Below are 27,944 nucleotides of genomic sequence, written 5' to 3' on the forward strand. Positions count from 1 at the left end.
CCAGCTGATCTTGGAAAGCTCAGCGCGCAAATGCGGAAGCAGCCCGGCCCCTCGTCTGACCCGTTTCCGGCCGGTGGAGCCGCACCGGCTGGCCTGAGACGTGTAAGCGGGAGGCGAGCCGGAGCCATGGCCGAGAAGAAAGCTAACGGCGGCGCCGGCTCCTCCGCCGGCACCAACTTGCTCTTCTCCTCGGCTTCCGAGTTCCACTTCAATGTGCCTTTCATCCCTGTCAGCCAGGCCCCCGCCTCCCCGGCCTCTCTGCTTCTCCCGGGAGGTAGGAGCGAGGGCTGCGGGGGCCGGGTGTGGGGTGATGGGCACCCAGGGCAGTGGGCAGTGGAAGTGGACGGCGAAGCGGGAGGGGGCGCTCCGAGAGGCACGGGGCTGGCACCCGAGAAGGGGAGGGGCCGTGTAAGAGCGACGGAACTCTTCCTCCTTGTCCGCCCCCCGCTGTGTTCATGGGGGAGCTGGCAGAGATTTGAGCTCCCGAGGAAGAGTGGGTACTTCATGGGAGGGGAATGGCCACCCCGAGGTGGGGATCACTAGAGAAATGGAGAACTGCAGTCAGGTACGAGTCTTAAAGGGACTGGAAAACCTTCCTCTCCGGCGCGTTGGTAAGAGGGATGGACCACCAGTGAATGCTGAAGGGTTCCCGTGTGGGTTTCCAGGGGTCTTGTCTCCCGCCCTTCTGTGCTCCCCAGCGGGAAGGAAGGGGTTACCCACTCTCAGGGGGTCGTTAGAGTGTAATTACGGGGAAAGGGGAGGAAGCCTGTTTTGAAAAGTGGGGGAGAGAGCTCCGAAGAATCATCAACTGTGAGCCGTTTAGGTGGAAAATTTGCCAACGGTCCAGTGACGTAGGTAGCCCAGGACTAAGGTTTTCAGCGTCGAAGAGGCGGAGGCTGGGGAGGGAAGCATTTTGGAAAGCCAGCAGTACCTTGCCATGCTGGCAGAGGTACCGGATCTTGGACATTGATGGAATGCGAAAGCCCCGGATCACTCTTGGAGGTGCATTGACCATATTTCTGCTTGCCTTCCTGTTAAAGAATGGTGGTGTGTAACTAAACATTATCACTAAACGTTATCAGCTGCTTATATCTGGAAAACTAACTTGAGCTTTTAAATACTTGTATTTGCACTTGAAGTAATTTCACCTTTAGGAAGAAAGTGAACAGCGCCTGTTACATAGTAGATACTTAATAAATGCTAGTTGACTGATTGACCAAGATTTGAAACTAAGTAACATTGGACGTCTCTGTCTTTCCCCAGTCCCCCACATTCAATAAGTAGTGAAGTTCTTTTCATGCACAAGTTATTTGTGTTACTAATAGTTATCTGTAGCTGATTGTAATTGACAAACTTAGTGAATGAAAAGACTCAACCGAAGGAACACTGTTTCTCATGTGAAATAGAGTGTAGGAAGGAAGTTGATTGGATTAGAGAGTAAAATGAGAGTCCAGCACTGGAAGAGGTCCAGAGTTTCTTGAAGGAAGGGTCTAGTTTGGGCCACCATACTCAGAACCAGGCAGACCTTGCCCATTCCATTCAATTGTGGAACAAATCAATGAAAACTCAAAATAGCATGAAGAAATATCTTGGATTGAGGGATCCCTATGGGATAAAACCTAAGGAATATAGTATCTACCTCACAAGTCCAGGTAAAGCCTCAGGAAAAAAAATTTGTGCTGGTCACTGGGATTTCCAGGAATACCTGGAAGAAAAGAAGTAATAGTGACAGAATAGAAGGTTAGGGAGGCAAGTGTGGAATAGAAAACTGACATCTTAGAACATGCAGTGAAAACCTTCATTCAAGAACTGAATTCAAGGGCCAAGCGAAAAAACACAACAGGAAATATTTTTTAAAAACTCAAAAGATTATAAAACGAAAGGCTGGACTATGCATTTCTGTGTGTATTGACTTAATTCTCTTTTTAAACATTTTTATTTATTCAGGTAGTGTGTAGTTGGAAAGACAAATTAATAGAAAAAATTTACACACAGATGAGGGAGTTCAGAAAGGGACAAAGACAGGCATGATAGTTTAGTATTATTATGGTACATTTAACATACACTTTTAAAAAAGCAAGCTGTATATAATACACCTGAATTGTATTGAATGTAATTGAGATTCACAGTTTCATATACAATCCTCTTTCTTGTTCTGTCTTTGAATATCCATATTTGAATGTTGATATTTGTTGATATTTTTCAATTGAAATAATAAAAAACAAAATTTTAAAAAATGGTATAGAACTCTCATACCAATTGAGAATCACTGGAATGTTTTGAGGAATGGAGTGACATGAATAAAAATGGAAGGCAATGAGAAATGAGTAGAAAATCTTTTAATATACTTAGAGCCACATAGACATTTACTGGGTCCTGGCAGAGGATTTTGTGCTGGAATTTGAGTAGGATGGATCAGTGTGGAGTGGAATAGGATGAGCCCATATAATAATAGTATAAAATGACAAAATCATTGATGTTACAATTCACTTTATGTTAAGATTGAATGTATAGAAGGATTTAGGCTTTGGACATATTTCTTGGGGATTGATGATGGTGTTTCCTATGAGTCTGTTTATCTTGGCCAAAGAGATGAATGATAGTTCAAAGCTTTAAATTTTTGTCTGCCTTAGTTATTAGTAATTGACTTTACTAGTTGACTTGGTGTTTTTAAAATATCAATTTGTGGTACTAGATGATTTGGGGAAATATAATTCACTTGATTTTATTGTCAGCAGAATTTTCATTTGTAGAATAATTGCTTTATGTTTTAGAATATAATGTTGCATCTACTCTTGTCAAGAAAAATTAATACATTTATTTGAATTTCATGTCATTACCATAGAGCTGTTTGAGTAGTGAAGAACATAATTTCAATTATTTATTGCAGCAGTTCAAAATTCATTGACTGAGTGGATACATTATTAGAAATATTTTGCAGTGTAAGTTTTAGAGAATGGCACATGCTTTTTCAGAACTAAGTGGTAAATTTAATCTCAACTATGTTTCTACTCTATTCTTTATTTCAGAAGACTCTACAGATGTTGGTGAGGAAGACAGCTTCCTTGGTCAGACTTCTGGTCATACTACTTTACCACAGACATTTAGTTATTTCTCTCAGGTATCCAGCAACAGTGATCCTTTTGGGAATATTGGACAGATGCCATTAACAACCGCAGCAGCACCTGTTGGAGTACCAACTTTGTCTAAGCCTCCAACTTCCCTTCCTCTTACAACTGGATCTCCAGATGGTCCACATACATTCTCATCACACATTTCAAAGACTCAGTCTGTTTATAGTGTTGCACCACCTTCACAGATGGGAATCAGTGCTTATCAGTCTTCTCCACATAGTAGTCTCCCACCTACTAATTTTGCAAGTTCCCATGGAACACCACAACAAGGATATAATCCATATCGCCATAACCCTACCAGCAGCAGAGCTAACCCTTATATTGCTCCACCACAGTTGCAGCAATGTCAAACACCAAACCATCCTGCCCATCCATCATCCTCTGGACCACCTCTTCAGATGTATCAAAGTCCTCCTGGATCAATGCCACCGGTATAGAAATTCTCTTTAATTCACTTACTTCTTCTAATTCTCATCACTCTTTTTAGTCTTATCCTGCATTTCAAACATTCTGTGCTTTTTAAAAGCAGGAATATGAAAGTTAATTATTTTTTATTTTGGTAAATAGTATTTTATTTTTTCCAATTACATGTAAAGATAGATTTCAACATTCCTTTATATAAGATTTTGAATTCCAAATTTTTCTAACTCCCTCCCTTTCCTCTCCCATCCCCAAGATGGCAAGCAATCTGATATAGGTTATACATGTGATTTGCGGAAATGTATTTCCACATTAGTCATGTTATGAAAGAAGAAACAGAACAAAAGAAAAACCACAAGAAACAAAGTGAAAATAATATTCTTCGATCCACATTCAGATTCCATAGTTCTTTCTCTGGATGTGGAGAGCATTTTTTGTTATGAGTCTTTTGGAATTGTTTTGGATCATTGTATTGCTGAGAAGAACTAAGTCAGTCATTATTGATCATTGCACAGTGTTACTGTTACTGTGTACTATGTTTGCCTATTTCTGCTCACTTTGCTCATCTTCAAATCATTTAAGTCTTTCCAGATTTTTCTGAAATCCACCTGGCAAGGTAATTACTTGTAAAGAAAATGTGAAACCTATATTCTTTGTAGTAAAAGCAATTTTAAAATAAGATGATTACATTTATTCTTTCTTTTTATTACTTTAAACTACTTAAAGTAACTGATTAAACTGAATAACTTGCAAATAAAAGAAGTTTTAATGTAATGCAAAGTATGAGTAACTTTATAAAATGAGAAATATTCAGGAGCAAATATTTTGGGATATAATCAAGTACAGTTTTCATTTTTAAAACCTTAGTTATTAAAATTGATATATACTTCTATAGCTGCTTTTAGTTTTTTTAAATAGGTACTTGATCTAAATAAAAAAAATATTCTATCATATGGTGTACTGTTGGAAGAAAATTTCTGCACCTTTTATGAAACTCTTTGATTTTTAAAAAAATTTTTGATTAAAAAAAATTATGAATTGTTAACTGATTCCAGAAATTCACCTGGAGCTACAAATGAAAAGAATAAAGTATCTGATCCACCGAAACAAAAATAAGTGATGTGATGACCAGCATCAAGTTTAGTTTGTAATCTTGTTTTGTTTTCATTCTAAAGTGTGGGAAAACAGGCATCATCACTAAGTTCATATTTCACTCATGCTATGTCAGCACACAAAAATCCTGAGGAAAGGCTTTTCATGCCCTTAAAAAGTAACTAAATTGATTTCAGTCACAGTTTTGTCTTAGTGCTTCTAACTTGAAAATATTTTAGATAGAAAAATTTCCTTCTTTGATTGTAGGGCTAGTTTATAAGGCCCTTAGGAAGATCTTAAGGAGCATTGTTAGGTGTGAAGAGAGTGCATAATTATTATTTCCAAGATAATAATACTTCACATTTGTTTAGAACTTTAAAGTTTGCAAAGCCCTTTACATTTGAGCCTTAAAAGAATTGTCTGGGGGAAGTACTATGTAGATATTATCCCAATTTTACAGATGAGGAAACTGAGCCTCTGAGAGACTGTGATTATACAGTTATTAAGTGTTAGTATCTAAGGTGCTCCTTGTTGCCTCTGAGTTCAGGCTGCTGCATCTCAGACTTGGAGGAGACATGGGGTTTTTCTTTTCAGATTCCTCCAGCAGGACAGACAGTCTTGTCATCACCAGTACAACAGCAGCTTCTGGCTAGACCTGCAGCTCCTGTGATACAAGCACCACCTCCTCTTTTCCTCCAAAATCTGTATGAGGCAGTTCAGCCCCATTGGTTTTATTGCAAGGAAGTGGAATACAAACAAATATGGCTGCCATTCAGTATGTTTGATTCTGTGCATCTTGAAGAAGTCTATAATTCAGGTAAGTACAAATTTTCTTTATTTTTTGGCAGGGTGGGATGAGGGAGAGAAAAATTTTAGGTATGCTGTTGGAGTTGAAGGACCTTATTCCTTTCTTTTCCATTGACTTTTTGTGAATATCAAATTACTTGGTTCTCTTTTTTTTTTAAAGGTGGAAAGTGTTAGTAATACTTTTTGATCAAGGGGTATATGTTTTGAGTTGAATGATCTTTCATTTTATGTAGAAAAACTGTTTAAATAAAAATCCTTATATAATCCATCTATTCATTTTTTGTTGTTTTCCTCTTTTTAGGGTAGCAAAGAGACATTTGGCTTCAGAATTTGATTTTTATAAAGCAAGAATTTATTTCTTTGGAATATTATTCTAGTTTTAAAACAAAAACTTTCAAACACTTTTGACCTAGAAAGTTTTTTTTTTGGACATAATTTTCTAGATCATTCTTGTGAGTTACTAGTTTAGTATTTGATATGTAGAGGGACTCTTTATTCTTTTGAAAAATTTGGTATTTATAATTACTGGGCAATATGAATTTTTTAAAAGTTGGACTTTTGAGTTAGTTGGTTTAGTTTGAGTTAGTTGGAATTACCAGTGAGGAACAAACATTTCTCTGGCTAAAGATATCAGTACTTTCTTTTTTGTTTTTTAAAGAGAGTTGTCTGGGGTACTGAAAGCTTAATTGATGACAGACCAAGCTAGTATAAGTCATTGGTGGGACTGGAACCCAAATCGTTTGACTTTTGAGGCCTGTTCTCTCTTTCTATTACACCACCCTGATGTCCTTTTTGTCGCACTTCTATTTTTAAAAATTCCATATATATTTTTGAATTATTTTATGATAATAAGTGTTTATTGCTCTCTGGCTGTGGTCCTTGAATCTTATTTCTTCTTGCTGAGGAAAAAAGAAAACTTAAAAGTATCACAGGTTAATTTTAAAACTTTTTTTCAACTGGATAGATGAGTTGGGCATTTTGTTGGGAATGTCATCTGTTTGTAGATTAGGAGGAAGAGTATATTTAAGTGTCTAAATAAAGTTCATATTTTACATTTTAGTCCAGCCAGATCCTGAGAGTGTTGTTTTAAGTACGGATGGTGGACGCTATGATGTTTACCTCTATGACAGATTGAGAAAAGCTGTGTATTGGGAAGAAGAACAGACTGAAGTTCGACGCTGTACCTGGTTTTACAAGGGGGATACAGATAGCCGGTATATTCCTTATACAGAGGAATTTAGTGAAAAACTAGAGGTATGCATCTTAAAATATTTTATCATTTGTTTAAAAAAATATAGGCACAATATACATGTGCCCAATGGAAACTAATTCTCATACTGTTTTCTCTAAAGCTACGTTTAATATAAGGTGATTCTTTCTTGGACCTTCTTATAGGACTTAATTACTAAGTTACCTATTGGATCTCTTTATAGTTGTTTCACCTTTAAAGGAGATCAGCCTGTTCATTGGTTCATAGATTTAGAGTTGGAAGGAACATTGATTCTAGACCCATTCTTTTAACAGATGAAGAAACTGAAGCGCAGAGAAGTTAATTGACTTTCCCAAGGACACACAGGCAGTCTAAGGTAGAGCACGGCTTTGAGTCCAGGTCCTCTGACATTATTTCCACTATACCACTTCAGTTCCCTGAAGATTATTGTACTGAGATTTATATATGTTTTTAGGGAACAGTGCAAATGGAAGAACTTAGGATAATGGGGTGTTTTCTTTTGCTCCATCCTCATTTTGGTTAATTGTGTGGATCAAATACCATTGGTTATGTTAGTTCTTAGAATGAGATGCAAAATTTGGTATTAATTAATATGTGGAAATGAGTATAAAACATAGAAAATAAGTGTCATTTCTTGGTTATTTCTTGGTTACTCTCAGCCTTATGCTGAACTAACATTATCCTGTTTTAATCTAGCTCTTGTGCATGGCATTCCCAAATACAAACTGTATTTTTTTCAACTAGTTTTTCCAGTTTGCAGACTAAAGATATGTGAGTTGTCTCTTAACATTAAAAAGGAACTCTGTTGTCAAGTATCATCTCAGGATTCTTTTTTAATATCTTGAAAGCAGTGTGTAAGTTTTGCTTCCTGTTAGGACATGGTATATTCAAACATTACCTTAAATGTAATTCATTGCACCTTCTCTGAAAATGCTGAAATCTGTAGTACTGAAAACTATTAGATGCCAGAACTGTACTGACATTGGCCAAAGAATAAGGAAGAAAAGAATATTGGGTTTGACTAGATGAGAAAAGATTTTTATAATAGGAAAGAAAGCACCTAATTGATAACAATGAAGATTGGAGAAGAAGAATCAAACCTACTCTCTGCTGCACAATGTAGTTTAGAATCATCAGGAATTATTTGTCTCTGAAAAAAATTAACATGCTTTGGAATGAGAAGCAGTGTAAGGAATGCTGAGCCACAACCTTTATTTTGCCCTGGTTGAAGAATTCCTCACACAATAGCCAGCTCCTTTACTGTATTCTGTACTGTATGGAGAGGCCATCAGCAGGTGGGCTATTAGGTATTTGGTTGTTGCAGAATGGCAGTCAATTTATTTAGCTGGAAAGCTGTAAGGCTGTTTAATGTAGGTAAAAGCATTTTGTCGTTTTAAGGAACTGTGTAAATGTAAATTATTGTTATTCTTTCTTCCCCCATCTCTGTTAGTTCTGCTCTCTTGTTGTTTTCCTAGATAAAGGAAACTTCAGCAAGCACAAAACCAGAATGTTTTGAAAATCCTGAATTTTTTATATTGATTTCATATGTAAATCTAATTTTATATTATCAACTGATTATAAGATTTTTCATTTGATCATTGCTAAAACATTCAACCCAAGAAGCTAAAAAATACATTTGTCTCCTACATTCCTAAGTTGGCACCTGTATCCTTCCAAAACTGAGTGAGCCCTTGGTCCTTGAATAGTATTTCAATTTTTTTTTTACAGGGAATTGCTGAAGGTATAGTAATTACTTTAGTAATTGGTTGGTGAGATGACTAATTTCGTATTGATTGATAGCTGCAACATTTACTTCATGTTCTAGGCAGTTTTTATGTTTCTTTTTCAAACATCTTCTTAAAGATCACTTTTGTGTGACTTGTGAATTACCTGATCAAGATTTCTCTTCTTTTTTGTATCTTGCTTAACACTGTGATTCTGTACCCTGATATGAAACAAATAACCTGTTTTACATCGATTTACCAAATGAATCTTGGCCTTTGGAAATCAATTTTCTAATACTTTTGTACTTTTCTAATGAAGTATCACCAGGTCCTATGTGTAGTCTCATCTTTGCCAATGTAATATTCATTTATTCTTTTCATACAAATGCTTTTTAAATATGGTATAATTTAATGATAGTAGTCATTTTGGGCTTAAGACTATTTTGCCTATTACCCTAGGCAGAATACAAAAAGGCTGTAACCACCAATCAATGGCACCGTAGACTTGAGTTTCCCAGTGGAGAAACAATTGTTATGCACAATCCAAAGGTAATAAAGATATTTGAATTATTAATTTGTTTTGTATGTTTCAAGTTATTTTTCTGAGTACACTTAAATAGTGTTAACTTCACCAGTGGATGTACACTAGTAAATAGCATGTATGTTCATATTGTATTCAGAATTGTTTGCTGTACTTAAAATTGGTCATGAAAACTAGCAGAACTTAGAACAACTATGAATCACTACATAATTTTTGTTGCTGTTAGTCCTATATACCGATATCTTTGTAATGGTAGAAAGTTTTAATACATACAATTGTATATAACTTTTACCATTCCTTTTTTTTTTTTCTGTGAAGTTACTCTAGTTTAAAGCTTTGATTTGTGGTTTTCTTCATAACTTTTGCTAATTGCAAGATGTTTCTCAGAAAGTTAGAGGACAGAACTCAATGAATTTAGGCATGTTTTACTGTAAAATGATTTCCTAAAATGGTATTAAAATTTAATTTTACATTTGTAAGCTTTTTAAAAATTCATTCACTAGACACTTAAAGAATTCTTATTGTACATTGTCTTGTACAACCATTTTCTTAATGAAAATAAGTATGCTTTGATTTAGTTTTTAATCTGAATTATCAAAGTTTGCTTAAATTGCGGTATACCTATAGTTGATAACATTGTTTTTGCATACTGTCAGCTGTCTTGTTGAATACAGTGGATATATTTTATAATATTAGTCTTAGGGTCAGCAGGTCTGTCATCTACAAAAGTTTTACTTTACTCATTTATGTTTGAAGAGAGATTTTTGCTCAGAGTTGAAATGAATTTATTTAATTTTGTGCCAACAAATATTTTAAAGAATACTTTTGTTGCATGTTTTAGGTTATAGTTCAATTTCAGCCTTCTTCAGTGCCAGATGAATGGGGGACCACACAAGATGGACAGACAAGACCTAGAGTTGTAAAACGTGGAATTGATGATCATGATGAAATTACTGATGGTATGTGAACTTCTAGTGAAAGAGAGTTGAGACGAAAGACCAGTAATATGATCAAACAATTCAAATCTTTCATTATTAGAGTAGTACAGTAGAGAAAACCCTGGAATTAGTCAGAAGAACTAAATCTGAGTCCTGGCTCTGCCACTTAGATGATGGTTGGCAAGTCATTTCACAGTTTTGATCCTTAGTTTCCTCATCTGTAAAATGGAGGTAATGACACTACCACTTAAACATTCTGAGGAAAGTGCATTGTGAACCTAAAATCATGATGTAAATGTGACCTGACTTGTTTGATGATATAACTGTGTTCATTTGTTCACATTCATTCACATATTTAAGGTAGGTAGTCTTGAGAGAACCAGTTCTTTAGGGTAAATTGAAACAGGATTGTGGTGCATGGATGCTTCCCTTGATGGAGTCTTCTTTGAAGTCTTTCTCCTCTTTTCTTTCATGCCATCTTTTTTTAGCACTTAATCCTAGTATCTTCTGTTGTCTTCTATTCCTTACACCAAGTCCATTTGTTTTGATATATTTTCACATTCTTTTACTATAAAGGGGATCTTGTATATAATACTTTCTCCTCTTAAAATTATTTTATTAATGCCTTTTTTTATGTAGTTATTTTAGGACCCTTTCCTCCCTTCTTCAAAAAGTGAGCCATCCTTTGTAATAAACAGTTAAACAAAGCCAACTAAAATTGTCTAACAGCATATGCAACGTTCTTTATACCTTTACTGAAAGGATAAAAGTTAGTTTAATGGTTCACTCTGCAGGCCCTAGATTATAGGTACTCAGAACTTGGCTTCATTTTAGATTTCTTTTCAACATATATTTTAAATATGTAATTTCATATCTTTTATGTATAATTTTTCATAAATGACTATTGCAGTACTCACTGTATACACAAATGATTTGTTACTAATAACTGTACACCTCTTCCCAGTTATGTTTTTGCTTGATCAGACTCTAAATTCATGCTTTTTTTTTTAGTTTTATGTTGTTAATTCCTTAATTCCCAATTATGAATTTTTTGTTAAGTGAACTGAATTTGCATGTTGAATCCTTCATATTTTACATTGAATACTTGCTTTCTGTACAAAATGCGTTATTATATTTATCTTCTGCTTTGATCAACAATCACCTCTATCTTTACCTTTCCTGTAATTTATAAATATGCTTTTATTAGGGAAGATGCTTTTATAGTTTATATTTTTACTTTACATAGGACTTATATACATTTTTAGTCTTTTAACACTATTTTTGAGCTGGTAAAAAGCATTATCATTAATGTTGGAGATTGTAAAACCTCCCTTTTAAAAAATTAGCTTGATATTAAACATATCAGTATATTGCTATTTATACACATTTCAGTTTGTATTTTATTTCCTATGTGAATAAGCACATTGTTGTTTTATATGCCTTTGGCTTTTGACTATGATTTTACAAATCTTTTTGTAAATCTTTTTGTTTTACAAATCTTTACAAACCTTTGTATATGGACCAACAATCCTAGATTATTACAGTTTGTGAGCATTTTAGTTTCATTTGTTGTAACATGAAATATGAAATTCAATTTGACAGCTCCTTCTGTGTGCTGGGGAGAGGCGACTTTTTTCACTCTAGGGGTGTTGAGGTGTGTATTAGTGGGGTTTGGCCAATAGAACTTTTAAGTGTTTTTGTAAGATGAAAGTTTAAGGACTTTGAGCAAGATACTACTATCAGTTAGGCACCACATAGATGATATTCTTCTCTTTCTACAGGTGAGATGCCTCAGGTTGACCATTTAGTATTTATGGTACATGGCATTGGTCCTGTTTGTGATTTACGTTTTAGAAGCATTATTGAGTGTGGTATGTTTATCATTACTTTTTCATTCAAAGAATAGTTTAAAAATGAATATATAAACTGTTAAGGTGCTCTTAAAACTCTTAATTTTCAGCTGTACAAAATTACTGCATGATTGTTTATAATATTTTAGCAGGAGGAATGTAATTTGGTTAAGGGAAAAACTGCTTTTTTCATGATTTTACATTTGACTGCAATCATTCATGAGCACTATATTTACAAATAATTTTAATTAAATGAAGTTTCTTAATGAATTTCTGTCAATTTTTCATTAAATTTGTATTTTTTAAAACTTTTGCGTTACTTGTTAAATTCACGTTTTTGAAGGCAGTTCAATTTTCTTTTATAAAACTCTTTGTTTCTAAAATGAAGGAATTATTAATTATTCCCTTACTTTTTAGTGTTATTGAGGAAATAGATTTACTTTTTTTCTTTAGAAAATGCCTTTGGGATTTTAAATATAGTAATTATTTCCTTAATAATTGATCTAGCTAATATTGAATTTTTCACCGAAATATTGCATTTTTCTTTCCTAAGTTGATGATTTCAGGATGGTTTCTCTAAAATTGCTGCAGACCCATTTTAAGAAATCTTTAGATGACCATAAAGTCAGCAGGGTGGAGTTCCTTCCAGTTCATTGGCATAGTTCCTTACATGGTGATGCTACAGGTGTTGACAGGTTTGTATTAGTTGATTTTCTAGATTTAGATCAACATAATTTTAAGTTCAGAATTAGAAAGGTAGAGATTTATTAAACTATTGCACTGAGACTTTAGGGCATGATTTTTTTCCCCACTTTTTTCCCTCATATATCTCCCTGAGCCTCAGTTTGCTTGTCTTCAAAATGGGAATATTGAATGAGATAGCTAAGATCACTGGAACTCTATTTTAATCCACTATACTACTTTAATAATATTAATGTACAGTATATTACATTTATATTGAAGTAAGCCCTTGAAAGTTGGATTAATGGAAAGAAATCCAGTACCGCAAATTCACAGTCTTGGTTCTGTTCCTAAGAAGCTATGTTGCTAATTAGCTTTGTGACTTCGGCAAGTTGCTTCATCTCTTTGGTTGCTTTTTTATCTGTTAAATGAAGGCGTGAGACTAGATGATCTCTAAGATTTCTTCTCACTTTGTTAGAGTCCTACAATCAGTCTAATATCATTTGTTTAAATCTGCCCAATTTTTGCATACTCTATATCCAGGTGCTTATCTGAGAATAGTCTCCCTTCACTATGAACACAGCAATTCTCTTCTTTCCTCCCTTTTGCTACTTGAAATTTCCTTCTTTTTGTCCCACTTATGTCTTTTCCCCTCAAGGTATGTTGTAAGTCAGAATTTACTTTTATAGACTGGTCTAGAAACATGGCAGAAATAGTAATTTTTTAAAGCTTGTATCTCTAACACTCGGCACAGTGTCATGTACATAAGAGGCTTATCTTAACAATGTTTATTGAGGAACTTGATATTAATGACTAAATATATTCATATTTTTGTTTTTCAAAGGAACATTAAAAAAATAACTCTACCAAGTATTGGCCGTCTGCGACACTTTACCAATGAAACCTTGTTAGACATACTGTTTTACAATAGCCCCACCTACTGTCAGACCATTGTGGAAAAAGTGGGAATGGAAATAAACCGTCTACATGCACTTTTTATCAGTCGGAACCCAGGTTTTAAAGGAGGGGTCTCAGTTGCTGGACATAGCTTGGGTAAGTTTTCAATACATGCATTTAACCTAGTTGTAGGTTACTCTTCCATAGCCTGCAAAGTTTTATAAAGGATGAAGTTTAACTCTTATACTTTAAAATGCTGGCTTTTCCACTTAACTACTTTTTCTTTCACCTTGAAATTCATTTTTCTTTATGTTATACATTATCTTTTTTTCATTTATATCCAATTTAATTGGATATAATCCAATGTAAATTAGTGGTGTTGATGCTTATAATTGCTGACATTTGTATAACAGCTAGTAAAGTTTGCGAAGTTCTTTACAAGTATTATCTCATTTGGTTAACAAAAACCCTGGGAGATAGATTGATGCTGTTATTATCCCCATTTTACAGATGAGGAAACTGAGACAGACAGAAGTTAAATGACATACTCAACTTATGTATTTGAGGCAGGATTTGAACTCAGATCTCTGAATCCAGGTCTAGCACTCTACTTTGTTACCTACCTTAGATCAATTAGATTTTTGTCCAGGACTGAGCATATGACTAAGAAACAGCATGGTCTAGTGCAGTGTTTCTTAAACTGTGTTACAAAGTATTGTGAAACACCCCAAGACTTTTTTTTAGATGAATGTTATGTTGTTTTCTAATAGGCATAAAAAATAATTTTAGAGGAAAATTCTGAATCAAGTTCTACCTCAATTTTCTCTTTTGTGAAATAAGAATGTAAGTCCAGGAAGACCCCTGTGGGTGGGATTTAAAACAATAGGAATGGTACTAGTTTGCACTTTCTGTTTCACAGAATTGTGGTGAGAAAAGCACTTGATAAACCTTAAGAAATATTTAAATGTGTTCTATTATTAAATGTCAATCTTACTAACTTTATAAATGGAAAAATATACTTTGTGTTCTTCAGGATCTTTGATATTATTTGATATACTATCTAATCAAAAAGACCTGACTTCAAAAACTGTCCCTCTAACTACTGCTAATGGTATCATGAAGCATACAGCTCCTTTTGAAAAGCAGGTATGTCTCAAGAATGTTTAGTTAGCATATAGACTTGTAGCTACAGCTAAGTCTGCTTCAGAACCTGAACTGTCAAGTTGCAGAAATGTTTTTGTATCGTCAACACATCCTTTGAGAAATGTAATAGGAAATTTTAGAGCTCACCCATGTCATGATTTTTCCATTGCCCAAGAAGGTAGGGTCTTTGAAAGCTTTGCAAATATTTTTTCCATTTTTATTTTCTCTTAAGGCATTAGAAGATCCAAAGGTGCCAATGGATGAATCTTGTGACCTTGATGTTGAAAATGAAGTCCTAACTTTGCAGGAAACTCTGGAAGCACTTAGCCTTTCTGAATACAAGAGCACTTTTGAAAAGGAAAAGATAGACATGGAGTCTCTGGTACTGATAATAGTTTTTAATTTTGTTTTAAAATTTCTCATCAGATTAGGAAATTTAGGCATGAGATAAGATCTTAGATTATGAAATCCAAGCTTCTGTTTCATGTGTATGATTTTTAAAAAATTAAAGAGTTCTTAGTTGAATGAGTATTAATCTGTTTTAGATGTTATATAGATATAGATGTTATATAGATGTATAAAGATGTTATGTATTTGGAGGTTTTAGATGTTAGGTTGCTACCTAATATAGAATTATTAAATTTTTCGGTTTTATGTGTATTTTTTTTAAGCTTATGTGTACAGTTGATGACCTAAAGGAAATGGGAATACCTCTTGGGCCTAGGAAGAAGATAGTCAACTTTGTAAAAGACAAGGCAGCTAAGCTGGTAAATTCATTTGTGTGTGTGTGTGTTAATTGCTTATTTGTTGGAAATTTTTCTGTTACTAGTAAAATAATAGACAAATTTGTTTCAGGTACCTAAATTTATAAACTTTAAACACAAGAGGAAAAAAACCCTAGATTTAAAGTAGATTAGGTTTAAAAGAATCATGGGAGGAAGAGGCAATATGTACCATCCTCTTGAAGGGTCTTCAGACATCTATATAAATTCACTGAAATACTCTAGTTATCTTAAGGAAAAAAACCTCTTTCATATTTTCTTTACGAGTTTGGACTGAGAGAAAAAGCAATTTCTAATTGTCCTAGTTGTACAGTCCTTACTGTATCACTTATCCTATCTCTGTATACTATCACTGTATACTATCTCTTCCACTCTTTTGGTACTTGACATATTTTATCTTATATTATTTGTTTTTCTGTATACACAGTGTGACTTAAATATTATAAAATTAATTTCCATAAGCTTCTAAACTTTTAAAGTGTTTTGGTAATGCATTGTGTATTTTAAGAAATGCCCTATAAAGCACGATCTATCCTGTATGTAAGCAGGCACTTAAACATATCTCTTTACAGTCATGCCTTTTGAATCTTATTTAATAGATTTTTAAGCTCCTTAACAATAGAAAATTCACTCTTTTATATTTCTTTGTATCCCTCATGCCTTGCATAGAGCTCCCTACACAAGGTAGTTACTCAATGAAAGTATGGTGGTGATAATAAAAACTAAAAAAGTAATGAGGTTAATTTCTTTATGTGACTTATAGATTCAGAATCTCTTCATTGTCATCCGTCCTTGTATGGAGGCAAAGCATTTTTTTGACCATGATTATTTTAGTAGTTATGGAGAAACACAATGTATATAGATACCTTTAAAAGTGATAGGAATGTTTCGTAGATTGGAATGTCAGTGTTGCATTAATGAACATTTCTGTTGTCACGTACATGATTTCATGGGGAAAATGCATCTTGTCATATTCTGTACTTTTAAGTTTGAATTATGGAATTCAGTGCTCAACTTTTTAGATACCACAACTCAAGTTTTCATTAGGCACAAATTCTGAGGTTGGTTCTTTTACAGGAGCAGAAAAAAAAGGCTTCAGACAAGAAAACCATGATGGCTAACTTAAAAGGTCAAGAAGAAACTGCTCAGAAGGCAAAAGAAACAACTCCCCTTGCTTCAGAGGCTGATCCTTCAAAGAGAAAACTTCCAGTTGGTCCTTTTGTGTCATCTGTGCATGTAGATTATGACTCTTTTGAAATTGGAACAGGACAGGCAAGTTTAATGCTTTACTTACTATGGCTATATATAAAAATAACTATAAATAATTGTAGTAGTAAAACCTCTCATGCTTTAGTACATGTCCTTTCCCAAGATAATATGAAGTAACAAGGAAATAACAATATGTTAAAAGGAAGTTTTGGGTTAACTTTCCAGAATAGTTGTTACTTGGATTCTTTTCTTGACCCCTTTCCTTCCAGGACTGCCCTCCAACATAAACTGTGTTTCCTGGTTTGTGTTTTTGCTGCTTCCTGTGGCTGGAGTGATCTCCTTATTTCTTTCTGTTGAATTCCCACCCATCCTTTGAAACAGCTCAAATTATACCTCCTTCATGGAAGGCCTTGCCTAATATATGTGTTTGTTTTAAAGTTCCCAATGCATTTATGTGTTATTAAATGTTACAGTTAGGTGATTGATTATTATGGTTAGAGCTCCTTTGATAACCTTTTGATGTCAAGGAAAAATGAGGAAAAGCAACCACCCAACTCATTGGGTGGACTCTTGGTGGTAGACTTATGGGAGGAAGTAGGATCATAAAATTGTGCATTTAAGAGCTGGAAGGGGCCTCAGAGGTCCTTTAGTCCAATCCTCTCATTTTACAGATGAGAAAACTGAGGCCCAGAGAAGAAAAGGACTTCTTCAAGGTCACAGGAGTTAGGTGGCAGAGTTGGGATTTGAACCCGGGACATGAGCAACAGTCGTACAGGAAGAAGAGGCATGCCTAGGTTGCTGCTTCTTTGGGGAGAATATCAGAAGATCACAGATAGATTTGAGTATAGGTATGGGTGTCATCTGTTACTACCAGACTGTAAGCATTATGAGGGTGTTTGCTATGTCTTATATAAACCTCCGTGTCTCCTCCAGGACCAAGCAGTTTTTTGTACCCAGTAATCATTGATGTGTTTTGTTTTATTTTGAGTTTTTTAATTCAACAGATTTCTTTTTTTAATTAATATATTTTTAGTTTTCACCATTCACTTCCATAAAATTTTGAGTTCCAAATTTTCTCCCCTTCTTTCCCCTCCCTTTCCCCAAGATGGCATGCAGTCTGATATAGACTCTATACATAGATTCATATTAAACGTATTTTCACATTAGTCATATTGTAAAGAAGAATTAGAACCAATGGAAGGAACCATGAGAAAGAAGAAACAAAAAAAAGGAGAGCAAATAGTATGCTTCCATCTGCATTTGGACTCCGGAGTTCTTTCTCTGGATGTGGGTAGTGTTTTCTGTCATGAGTCTTTTAGAATTGTCTTAGAACCTTGCATTGCAGAAAAGAGCCAAGTCTGTCAAAGTTAGTCATGATACAATGTTGCTGTTACTGTGTATAATGTTCTCCTGGTGCTGTTCACTTTGGTCAGCATCATTTCATCAACAGGTTACTTAATAAGACAGCAATTGTAGTTCATGACAACTATTATAGGTGCTATGTATAATGCTACTGTAGCTGTATTGCACATGCAGACCTGATGTGTTGAATGGTAACAGTGTTTGCCTGTGGTTTGATTATATTTAATTCTGTGGATTGTGTATTTTGACATTGTATTATGAGACAATAAAAAACTTAATTTTTCTCTCTCTCCTTACTCCCCCAAACCCCCAATTTAATTCTGATTAGGTTTCTGTGGTTTACAACTCATTAGACTTTGAACCAGAGATTTTCTTTGCCTTGGGATCGCCTATTGGTGTCTTTCTCACTGTACGTGGAGTGGATAGGATAGATGAAAATTACAGGCTTCCTACCTGCAAAGGATTCTTCAATATTTACCATCCAGTGAGTAAATTTAATTTACTCTCATTTGGAGAAAAGTAGAAGAATATGCTGTTTTTGTATATAGATTCTCATGATTCTTAACAGGATTGTTAGTAATCAGGATTTGTCAGTAAAGGTACTTTATTCTTTTGGGGTACTAAAAGTTTAGTGAAATGCCTTCCATGTATAGTTTTCTGACTTTGTCTTTAGTCTCTTTGGGGAAAAAAAAGATTTTATTTGTACAAATTACTTCCACTTATTAATCTGGACATTTTTTATATCCACTGAAGAACTGATGAGTCTAGTCTATTCGTAAAGTTGCTTAGGTATTCTTTTTTTCTCACCCAAGTAAGATGTGTAACTAAAGGTAAATAAATTATTTTTCAGTAATTCTTCCCTCCTTTATTTTCAGCTTGATCCTGTGGCATATAGATTAGAACCTATGATAATTCCAGATTTGGATGTAAAACCAGTTCTCATTCCACATCACAAAGGCAGAAAGAGACTTCACCTAGGTAAAGGCAGTCACAATGAGGTTTACTGATGATATTTACTCCCTTCTTACTGTCAGATACAGTACTCAGTAGTTTGGGGAAATTAAAAAGAAGTAGAGAACAACATTTTTACTCTTGAAGAGCATATATTAATGATTATAGGAGTGGAAAGAGTGAAAATGTGACTTTGAGAAGGAAGATGATGGCTAATAGTCTATAGTAGATTTTTATTTTGTTCCTATGAAGAAATTTGTACTCAAAATCTTGGTCAGATTTATTCACTTAAATTTCATGGGGCAAAAAATAAGGGTTCTCAAACATGTTATTGGAAATGTTAAGCAGTGTGCTTGTATGAGAAAATAAGTTTAATTGAAATTTGAGAAATTATTTGTTTCCTTTAGGTCCTTTAGATGTTTACTTTTGTCCTTAATTTAAAAGAAATTTTTTAAACATATCTTTGGTTTTTACATCACCTATATTTCCCCCTGTATCTCTTCCTTTAATCTTCCCCAAAAACCCTGACTAAGCATTTATTTTAAAAAGATGAAGAGAAAAATTTCATCAAAACCAAACAACACGCTGAAAAATCTGACTTTCAGTAGCATCGGGTTTTTTGTTATAAATCTCTTAGATTGCTATTATTTTTTGTTTAGAGCTGAAAGAAAGTCTCTCTCGTATGGGATCTGATCTGAAACAAGGTGTTATAAGCTCTTTGAAAAGTGCCTGGCAGATATTAAATGAATTTGCACGTGCTCACACCTCTTCTACTCAGTTGCAAGAAGAATTGGAGAAGGTAGCTAGTCAAATCAAAGAGGAAGAAGAAAAGCAAGTAGTGGAAGGTAAATATGACATTTCCTTATGAAGACATTTTCCCTAGCATAATGTAACTTTTGGAAATTGTTCAGGTACTGTCTTTATTGTTGAAAAATTAAGATATTTTTGTTTGACTTAGCTGACTTCTCAAAATAGGAAATTTCAGCATACAAGTTCCCTTTTCACTATTTCTTCCTACTGTGCAATTTTTAATCTTGCAGAGAAGCATGAGCCTAGAGCAGAAAGTCAAAAATGAGTATTAGAATTTTTTAAAGGTATTTGAAGATGTCTTCTTTGAGACATCTTTCGACTTGTTTAATTGTAATTTAGATAACAGTGCAGTGTCAGGTCATTGTTCCAGGATAATTTTGGATTTCTCTGATTCTAATTCTATCTCCTTTCTTTTCTGCAATGCTCTCTCACCCCTTTTCTCCACAACTTCTGTCAGCTGGTTGGCTCTTTTTCCTCTTCTCTTTGTGTAACCTGCCCTAACTTTCCCTGGCCCTTTGGAAGAATGAGGAGTCAGCCTGGTAGCTCCCCAGGTTGCTGCGGGTTTCGTGTCAAGCATCATTTCTCTTTGAGTCCAGACAGTCAGCTAAACTCAAAGGATTATGATTGAGTGATTGACTTTTATGTTGAAATGGTTTAAATTCTAGCAGAAAAGATTGTTGAAAGTCCAGATTTTTCCAAGGATGAGGACTTCTTAGGAAAAGTTGGAATGTTAAATGGAGGCCGCCGTATTGACTACGTTCTACAAGAAAAGCCAATAGAAAGTTTTAATGAATATCTTTTCGCTCTTCAGAGTCACTTATGTTACTGGTAAGAATTCTCATTGTAATTATGTACTAATTATCTTTAACATTTTGTATTTTAAAGTCATTTTCATTAGGTCTCATTTATGGAGGAAGAAAATCATGTGACTTTACATTGTTTAAAACAAACTTAGCACTTGAAATCTTTGTGAAAACTTCTATAATTATGTTGCCATTGAGTTTTAGTTTGCCTTTTCCCTTACTGAAAAAGAAAGACTTCCCATGTCTTGTGAAATATTTTTAGATTTCTTTTTTATTGTCCACCAGGTGGCAGTATACAATTTTCCTTTGCCTCAAAGTCTTTGTTAGTATTTTTTACATGCTTTTTAAAAAACATATTTTTACGTACTTCCATACTTTTCTACAGAATAGGAATGAAAGAAACCTTGCTTGAAAAGTCATCTTTTATGTCTGTTAAGAAATATATGTAACCAGAGCAGATAATCATTTCTTCCTTTCTTTTGGACAATTCCAATATTAAACAGTCTTCTTGGTAATCTGTTTTTATCTTCCATTGTACAGATATTTAGTTCTCAGAGTGTCTTTTTTTCTGAAGTAAAATTGCCTTTTTTTTTAATAGGGAATCTGAAGATACTGCTTTGTTACTACTTAAAGAAATTTATCGAACAATGAACATCAGCCCTGAGCAGCCTCAGCACTAATGAAACTACAGTTCCTAGTATGTGATTTTTATAAATTATATAAACTGAACTGAATGTTTCCATCTCTCAGTGTTTTCATGGAGATGATAGCAAGATCTTTTCTTACTGTTTTCTCTCCTCTACTCGATGGTTAGTGGAGAAGGAAACATTTTGTAGCTTCTTGAATCATGCTTTGCATTACTATTACTTTATAATATTTCTCTCTATATGTAAAATTTAATGCCTTTATCTTTAGTTTCTTGAACTTCCCAGATTTGTAACAGTGTTTAAGTGTAGGGGGCGGAGCCAAGATGGCAGAGTAGAAAGATGTACCTATACTAGCTCTTCCCACACAGCCCATAAAATACCTGTAAAGAAAGACTCTCAACAAATTTTAGAGTAGCTAAAGTGGAGAACAACAGAGTGGGGGAGATTTCCAGTCCAGGGTGACCTGAAAGGTTGTCGGGAAATGTTTATTGCACCTAATGCAGAGTGGAGCCCAGCCCAGCCTTGGCCACATGGTGCAGCTCCGGGAGGAGGACACGAGCAGTCCTCAGGGGCGGAATCCCCAGTCGCAGTAGCAGCAGTTCGCAGATTCCCTCAACCCACAGACGCCAAAGGTCAGTGACAGGATTTTTTCAGCTGGCTGAGAAGGGAGAAGGGCCTTCCCATAGCTCCAGCTTCAGGCAGAGGCCACTTCGGGCAGGCAGCAGCAGTTCCCACAGCAGCCCCTACAGCAGCCCATATCCGCTGTTGGATTGTAAAAACCTCTGGGGGCACTGAGCAGCTGATTCTTACCTCAGCCCTGTGTAGAGGCCCTGCAGCAGCTGATTTTTATCTCACGCTGAATGGCAGCCCTGCCCCGCAGCTTATCTGAATCTTAGCCCCCAGTGCTAGCCTGGTGGAACTGGAGGTGAAGTGGTTGTAAAGAGGAAATTCTACTAAGATTCTGGGCACAAAAATCTCTGCTTGTTCTCAGAGCAGTGTACACGCTTGATTGTGCCACCTTACAGGAACTGAGATCTTACAGATCCCCAGAGTATACCCTACTCTTGGTAAGGGACCCAAAAGTCAAGTAACTGGTTGGAAAAATGCCCAAAAAAAGGAAAAAAGACTTTAGAAGGTTACTTTCTTGGTGAACAGGTATCCTCTCCCATCCTTTCAGGTGAGGAAGAATAGTGCTTACCATCAGGAAAAGACATAAAAGTTAAGGTTTCTGTATCCCAAACATCCAAAATAAATATTCAGTGGTCTCAGGCCATGGAAGAGCTCAAAAAGGATTTTGAAAATCAAGTAAGAGAGGTGGAGGAAAAATTGGGAAGAGAAATTAGAGAGATGCAAAAAAATCATGAAAAGTGGAGCTAAAGGACACCCCAAAAAATGCTGAAGAAAATAACACCTTGAAAAATAGGCTAACTCAATTGGCAAAAGAAGTTCAAAAAGCCAATAAGGAGAAGAATATTCTAAATAGCAGAATTAGCCAAATGGAAAAGGAGGTTCAAAAGCTCACTGAAAAAACTAGTTCTTTCAAAATTAGAATGGAACAGATGGAGGCTAATGACTTTATGAAAAACCAAGAAATCACAAAACAAAATCAAAAGAATGAAAAAATGGAAGATAATGTGAAATATCTCATTGGAAAAACAACTGACCTGGAGAATAGATCCAGGAGAGACAATTTAAAAATTATGGGCCTACCTGAAAGCCTTGATCAAAGAAAGAGCCTAGACATCATCTTTCATGAAATTATCAAAGAAAATTGCCCTGATATTCTAGAACCAGGGGGCAAAATAAATATTGAAAGAATCCACTGATCACCTCCTGAAAGAGATCCAAAAAAAAGAAACTTCTAGGAACATTGTGGCCAAATTGCAGAGTTCCCTGGTCAAGGAGAAAATATTGCAACCAGCTAGAGAGAAACAATTCAAGTATTGTGGAAATACAGTCAGGATAACACAAGATCTAGCAGCTTCGAGGGTGTGGAATATGATAGTCCAGAATTCCAAGGAGCTAGGACTAAAACCAAGAATCACCTACCCAGCAAAACTGAGTATAATACTGGAGGGGAAAAAATGGTCTTTCAATGAAATACAGGACTTTCAAGCATTCTTGATGAAAAGACCAGAGCTGAAAAGAAAATTTGACTTTCAAACACAAGAATGAAGAGAAGCATGAAAAGGTAAACAGCAAAGAGAAGTCATAAGGGACTTACTAAAGTTGAACTGTTTACATTCCTACATGGAAAGACAATACTTGTAACTCTTGAAACTCTTTTCATTATCTGGGTAGTTGGTGGGATTACACACACACACACACACACACACACACACACACACACACACACACACACACACACACACACACACAGAGCACAGGGTGAGTTGAATAGGATGGGATCATATCTAAAAAAATGAAATTAAGGGGTGAGAGGAATATATTGTGAGAAAAGGAGAAATGGAAAGGGGCAAATTATCTCTCATAAAAGAGGCAAGTAAAAGACTTTTCAGTGGAGGGAAAAAGGGGGTAGATGAGAGAGAAAACATGAAGCTTACTCTCATCACATTCAACTCAAGGAAGGAGTAAGATGCACACTCATTTTGGTATGATGACCTATCTTACAATACAGGAAAGTGGGGGAGAAGGAGATAAGCACAGTGGAGGGGAAGATGGAAGGGAGGGCAGTGGGAGGAGGGAGCAATTAGAAGTCAACACTCTTGGGGAGGGACAAGGTCAAAAGAGAGAATAGAAGAAATTGGAGGCAGGATAGGATGGAGGGTAATATAGTTAGTCTTACACAACATGACTATTATGGAAATCATTTGCAAAACTAACACATATATGGCCTATATTGAATTGCTTGCCTTCCAAATGTGGATGGGTAGGGAGGGAGGAAGGAAGAGAAGTTGGAACTCAAAGTTTTAGGAACAACTGTTGAGTATTGTTCTTGCTACTAGGAAATAAGAAATACAGATAGTGGGGTATAGAAATTTATCTTGCCCTACAGGACAAAAGAGAAGATGGGGATAAGAGAAGGGAGGGATGTTAGAAGGGAGGGCTGATTGGCGATAGGAGTAATTAGAATGCTCGGAGTTTTGGGGGGTGAGAGGTGGGGAAAAATGGGGAGAAAATTTGGAACTCAAAATTTTGTGGAAATGAATGTTGAAAACTTAAATAAAAAAAAAGAAAAAATGTTTCAGTGTGCATGGCAGGCGTGCAGAGACTCCTAAAATGTATCATTAATTCAGATAATTTTTTACTTCCATCATTGTATGTGTATGTAAATATTCCTTTTACAATTGAAAAGGTGATGGAACTATCTTGAAACTAGACAGCTTAATGTACTTTATAGAATTAAATTTCACTTTAAATTGTTGAGTAATACTTGTAACAATTTTTTGTTTTCTATCAACAAACTTATTTTTCATATATCACAAATGCTTTACAGTATTCCAAGTGTTGCATAAATATTCATTTAAAACCACAGGAAATGGATATTCAGAGAATTATTTGTAAGGCAGAGTATCTGACATTAAACTTGAGCATCTCATCTTCATTGCTTAGTGGAACTTTCCAAATGTGCCTACTTATGTAATCCTAGATGCAGTTTTCATGTAATATTATGCATCCTTGTGGTATTATAATATTAAAACAAATTTTAAAAATTAGCCTTCTGTCTTGTAACAGTTCAAAATACTAATATTCAGAAAGTAGAGTTTGAGGCTGATTCATGCTGTGTTACTTGTCTGAGTTTTCTTTTAATCTTAGTCTTCTCCAGGGAACCCCAGTTGTCACAGATACGATAGACTACTGATATTGCTATTTTAATAAGTTTTTAATAGTGTTTCTTATCAGAGTTATATTGTGCTTAATTAAGTGGTAGCAAGACCATTCCTGGAACATTGCAACCAATTTTTGTGTAATCATTGCAGTTCATTTATATAGCTGTGCAATTGGTAAGTACTTGCAAATGTTGGTTCTGCTTGTCAGACTGATCTTTACTGCCGTACTGACCAACTGTTCTCGTCAATTTGACCAAATTTGATGTTTAAGACCTTTTGGAATATTTTTTTGTTCTGTATGTAATTCATCTTGGTCAAAATTTAGAAAGGGCAAAGGAGCTGTTTTTGTCGTCTTTCTCTACCATTGTTTACTTTTTTTTCCCACACAGAGCATAATTCTGTTTATTGAAATTTAATATCAGAGGGCTTCACAGTCTTAGATTTGAAATTAAAATATGGGGAGCTGTTTTATTGAATTATCTAAGATTTATCACTGAGAAGAAATGCCTTGGAATTTGATAGCATTGTTATCTAATATGAAAAAAAAATTGAACCTCTTTTCCTTAGCATTTTTTTCTCATTTTGTAACGAAAGGGAGATACTTTGATCTGTGTATGATTTCATTAGTGTAGGGAGTTCCCAGTAAGGAATTCTCGAGTATCATGGAGCAGCAACTTCTTTGTATCTTGTAGTTTTAAGTGCCTGGGGAATTCAACCACGGTGAATCAGACTCAGGACTCAAACCCCAGGTTCTCCTGACTCTGAGGCTGGCTGTCTTTCTCTGCTTCTTGGATCAATTTTAGTAGTAGTAAAATTTATGCCAATCATCAAAATGATTTAAAAATATTCATTTGTGTAACTAGTTCGTTTACATGCAAGTCAGTACTTTTTTAGTTGTGTAGTTCCTTAAGTTTATGAGATGTGGGCTTTTTTAGTTGTAGTCTAAAGATAAGTGTCTTTAGAATTATTCATAGATTATTTTGAATTAACTTGTGCAGCATATGTAGATTTTTAAATGTCTATTTTTCTCTATTTTGTTATGAAGTCAGCATATCATAATAAAACTCATCTAAAGTCACAGAATGTTTGTTAGGATGCCCCCACAAATTAGACAGGTGATGGAAGGGCTTGGGAATATATTTATTTGTTTTCCTTAATCAGTTTATAGAATTTGTACTGTGAACTCTGAATTTCCTTTGTTTTGATGATTATATTTGTAGAGTACTTAGCATAGATATCAGCACATACTAGGCACTTAATAGGAGCGTCTTCCCTTCTCTTTCTTTTCAGGAAGCAACATTTTTGTTTGATATTTAACATTTGATATTTAACTATATTGTTATTCTAAATCTGGAAAATTCACTGATTTTTTTAAAAAAATTCTTTTTTTTACAGAATGTTCCTATGGTGCTGAGACAATTCTAAAAGGAATCCCTACAATTATGCTGGTGAAGGCTGACAGGAAATTGTTTCATCAATTCTTCATTTTATAATTCTGAGATACAAGATTTTGTTTAAAAATATATATGAACAGGCACAATGAAACAAAACCCAACATCATCAATACCACATTTTACAAAATGCAATTGGGAAAACATATATGTATATTATAACATGATGCAGTTTTCATTTTCTCAGATCATTTTAGCTGTACAGTTGTTAAATTGACATGATCAATGAAAATAGGTTTTTAGCATGTGGACTGTTATTTCTAATCCGTAGCAAACTACTGTGAGAGGGTTGGTAAACTTGTATTTTTTTTTTTTTATCAAGGCAGGATGTCCTTTTTATTAAAGTAAGGACTTCCTGAGAAACTGTAGTAATATTTTTTTTCTGAGTAATTCATATTCCATTTAAAATGTGAATTTTATCTTTGAGCTGCTTGAATGCAGGGTCATTTGTATTTGCTAAAAGTAAGCAACAAAATTCATTTACATTCTAATAAGGATCTCAGGCATTATGATGCCCTTTTCCTGATGTAGAACAGAGATACTTATGGAGGTAAATGCTGTCGTGCTCTTGTAAAGAGGCATGAGAGCTGCCACAGCATGTATCTTTACTTGTGAAGATGAGTGGAGGCCAGGGACAGAAAATGAGAACATTTTCCCATTTTGTCATCTTAGAGAGCTGATGCTGTAATCTGGCTGCTGATGTTCCAAATTATGTAAAAAACCAAAGTGGGTTTTGGCCAGATAATAGTTTGATTTTTTTTACCAAAGTGTGTTGCAAAGTATGAAATGTATCCCTTCAAAGATATAAAGCTAATAATCTATAAAGGATGGCTCTTTAATATTTCATTTTCACATTTTTAATTCAGATTATCTAAATATTTTCCTAATGCTAACTCTTCTTTTGTTATGCAGTAGAAGCATTTTGCACTATTTACATAACTCATGAAACATGGTGATTTTTTTTGGGAATCGATGTATGATACACATTTTGTGTATGTATATGTTCTGATTAGTGTGAATAAAATAGTAATATCTGCATTTTTTACAGCAAATTTATGTATTTCCATGTTCCTTGGCTTTTCAGCATACATTTAGTTTCAATGATGAATATCCAATAATGTTATGAGAGTAAATATATTTTAACATATGTGAATATAACACATTCATTGCATAATTAGACATGGATAATAGAATTTTAAAATTAGAGGGGATTTTAGAGATCACCTAGGCTAAAGCTTTTCGAACTACTGAGGCCAAGAGAAGTAAAATACCTTATGAAGTCACTTGACTAGTTAGACCTGGAGTTGTAGCCTGCTTCTTCTGCTTTCCAGGCCAGTATTATTGAATCTCAGAATTGTAAGGAACTTGAGGGGAGGTTATCTAGTCTACTCCATCCCTGAACAGGAATTCTACAATGTAGATAACAAGGGTCATCTCTGTCTAGAGACTTCCAGTGAGGTAAAAACTTAATGTTTCACAAAGTAGTTGATTCTCCTTTCCTATAGCTAGTTTTTTTCCTTTATGCTTAAATTTGTCTGTTACTTTTACTTGTCAAGAATAAATTCAGTACTTTTTCTATTTCCAAATTAGCTAAGACATTTTTATTACTTGAGTACACAAGGGTAGATCTTGACCATAAACACAAGCAGACGACTATATTCTATGTGGAATTTGCCTAAC

The 27,944-nt window shown here is 34.8% G+C and overlaps 1 protein-coding gene across 4 annotated transcripts; it reads left to right on the forward strand.

Moving 5' to 3' along the window:
* Window positions 1-27,316, forward strand: SEC23IP (SEC23 interacting protein). 4 transcript variants are annotated; one of them, XM_072624186.1, is made up of 19 exons: window positions 1-274; window positions 3,030-3,565; window positions 5,241-5,463; window positions 6,514-6,707; window positions 8,868-8,957; window positions 9,791-9,908; window positions 11,669-11,758; window positions 12,291-12,432; window positions 13,263-13,471; window positions 14,349-14,461; window positions 14,691-14,840; window positions 15,130-15,225; window positions 16,318-16,512; window positions 18,140-18,295; window positions 18,687-18,789; window positions 19,422-19,607; window positions 20,238-20,400; window positions 20,974-21,072; window positions 26,209-27,316. In XM_072624186.1, exons 1-18 carry the CDS (start codon window positions 31-33, stop codon window positions 21,053-21,055), a joined length of 3,090 nt encoding a protein of 1,029 aa, XP_072480287.1. In that variant the 5' UTR covers window positions 1-30; the 3' UTR covers window positions 21,056-21,072; window positions 26,209-27,316. The 4 variants fall into 4 exon arrangements, with proteins under 4 accessions (XP_072480287.1, XP_072480314.1, XP_072480298.1 ...); XM_072624213.1 differs by having other exon boundaries at window positions 20,241-20,400; XM_072624197.1 differs by lacking the exon at window positions 26,209-27,316 and adding an exon at window positions 21,526-21,590.
* The last annotated feature ends 628 nt before the right edge of the window (window positions 27,317-27,944 follow it).

The sequence above is a fragment of the Notamacropus eugenii genome, chromosome 1, assembly GCF_028372415.1.
Source record: "Notamacropus eugenii isolate mMacEug1 chromosome 1, mMacEug1.pri_v2, whole genome shotgun sequence".
Lineage (NCBI taxonomy): Eukaryota > Metazoa > Chordata > Mammalia > Diprotodontia > Macropodidae > Notamacropus > Notamacropus eugenii.

Bases quoted from the DNA above. Each gene is read 5' to 3' on its own strand.
- SEC23IP (XM_072624186.1), top strand. From the start codon at position 31: ATGCGGAAGCAGCCCGGCCCCTCGTCTGACCCGTTTCCGGCCGGTGGA. The intron at 13,472-14,348 runs GTAAGTTTTCAA...TGTGTTCTTCAG, and splicing joins AGTTGCTGGACATAGCTTGG to GATCTTTGATATTATTTGAT. The intron at 14,841-15,129 runs GTACTGATAATA...ATTTTTTTTAAG, and splicing joins AGATAGACATGGAGTCTCTG to CTTATGTGTACAGTTGATGA.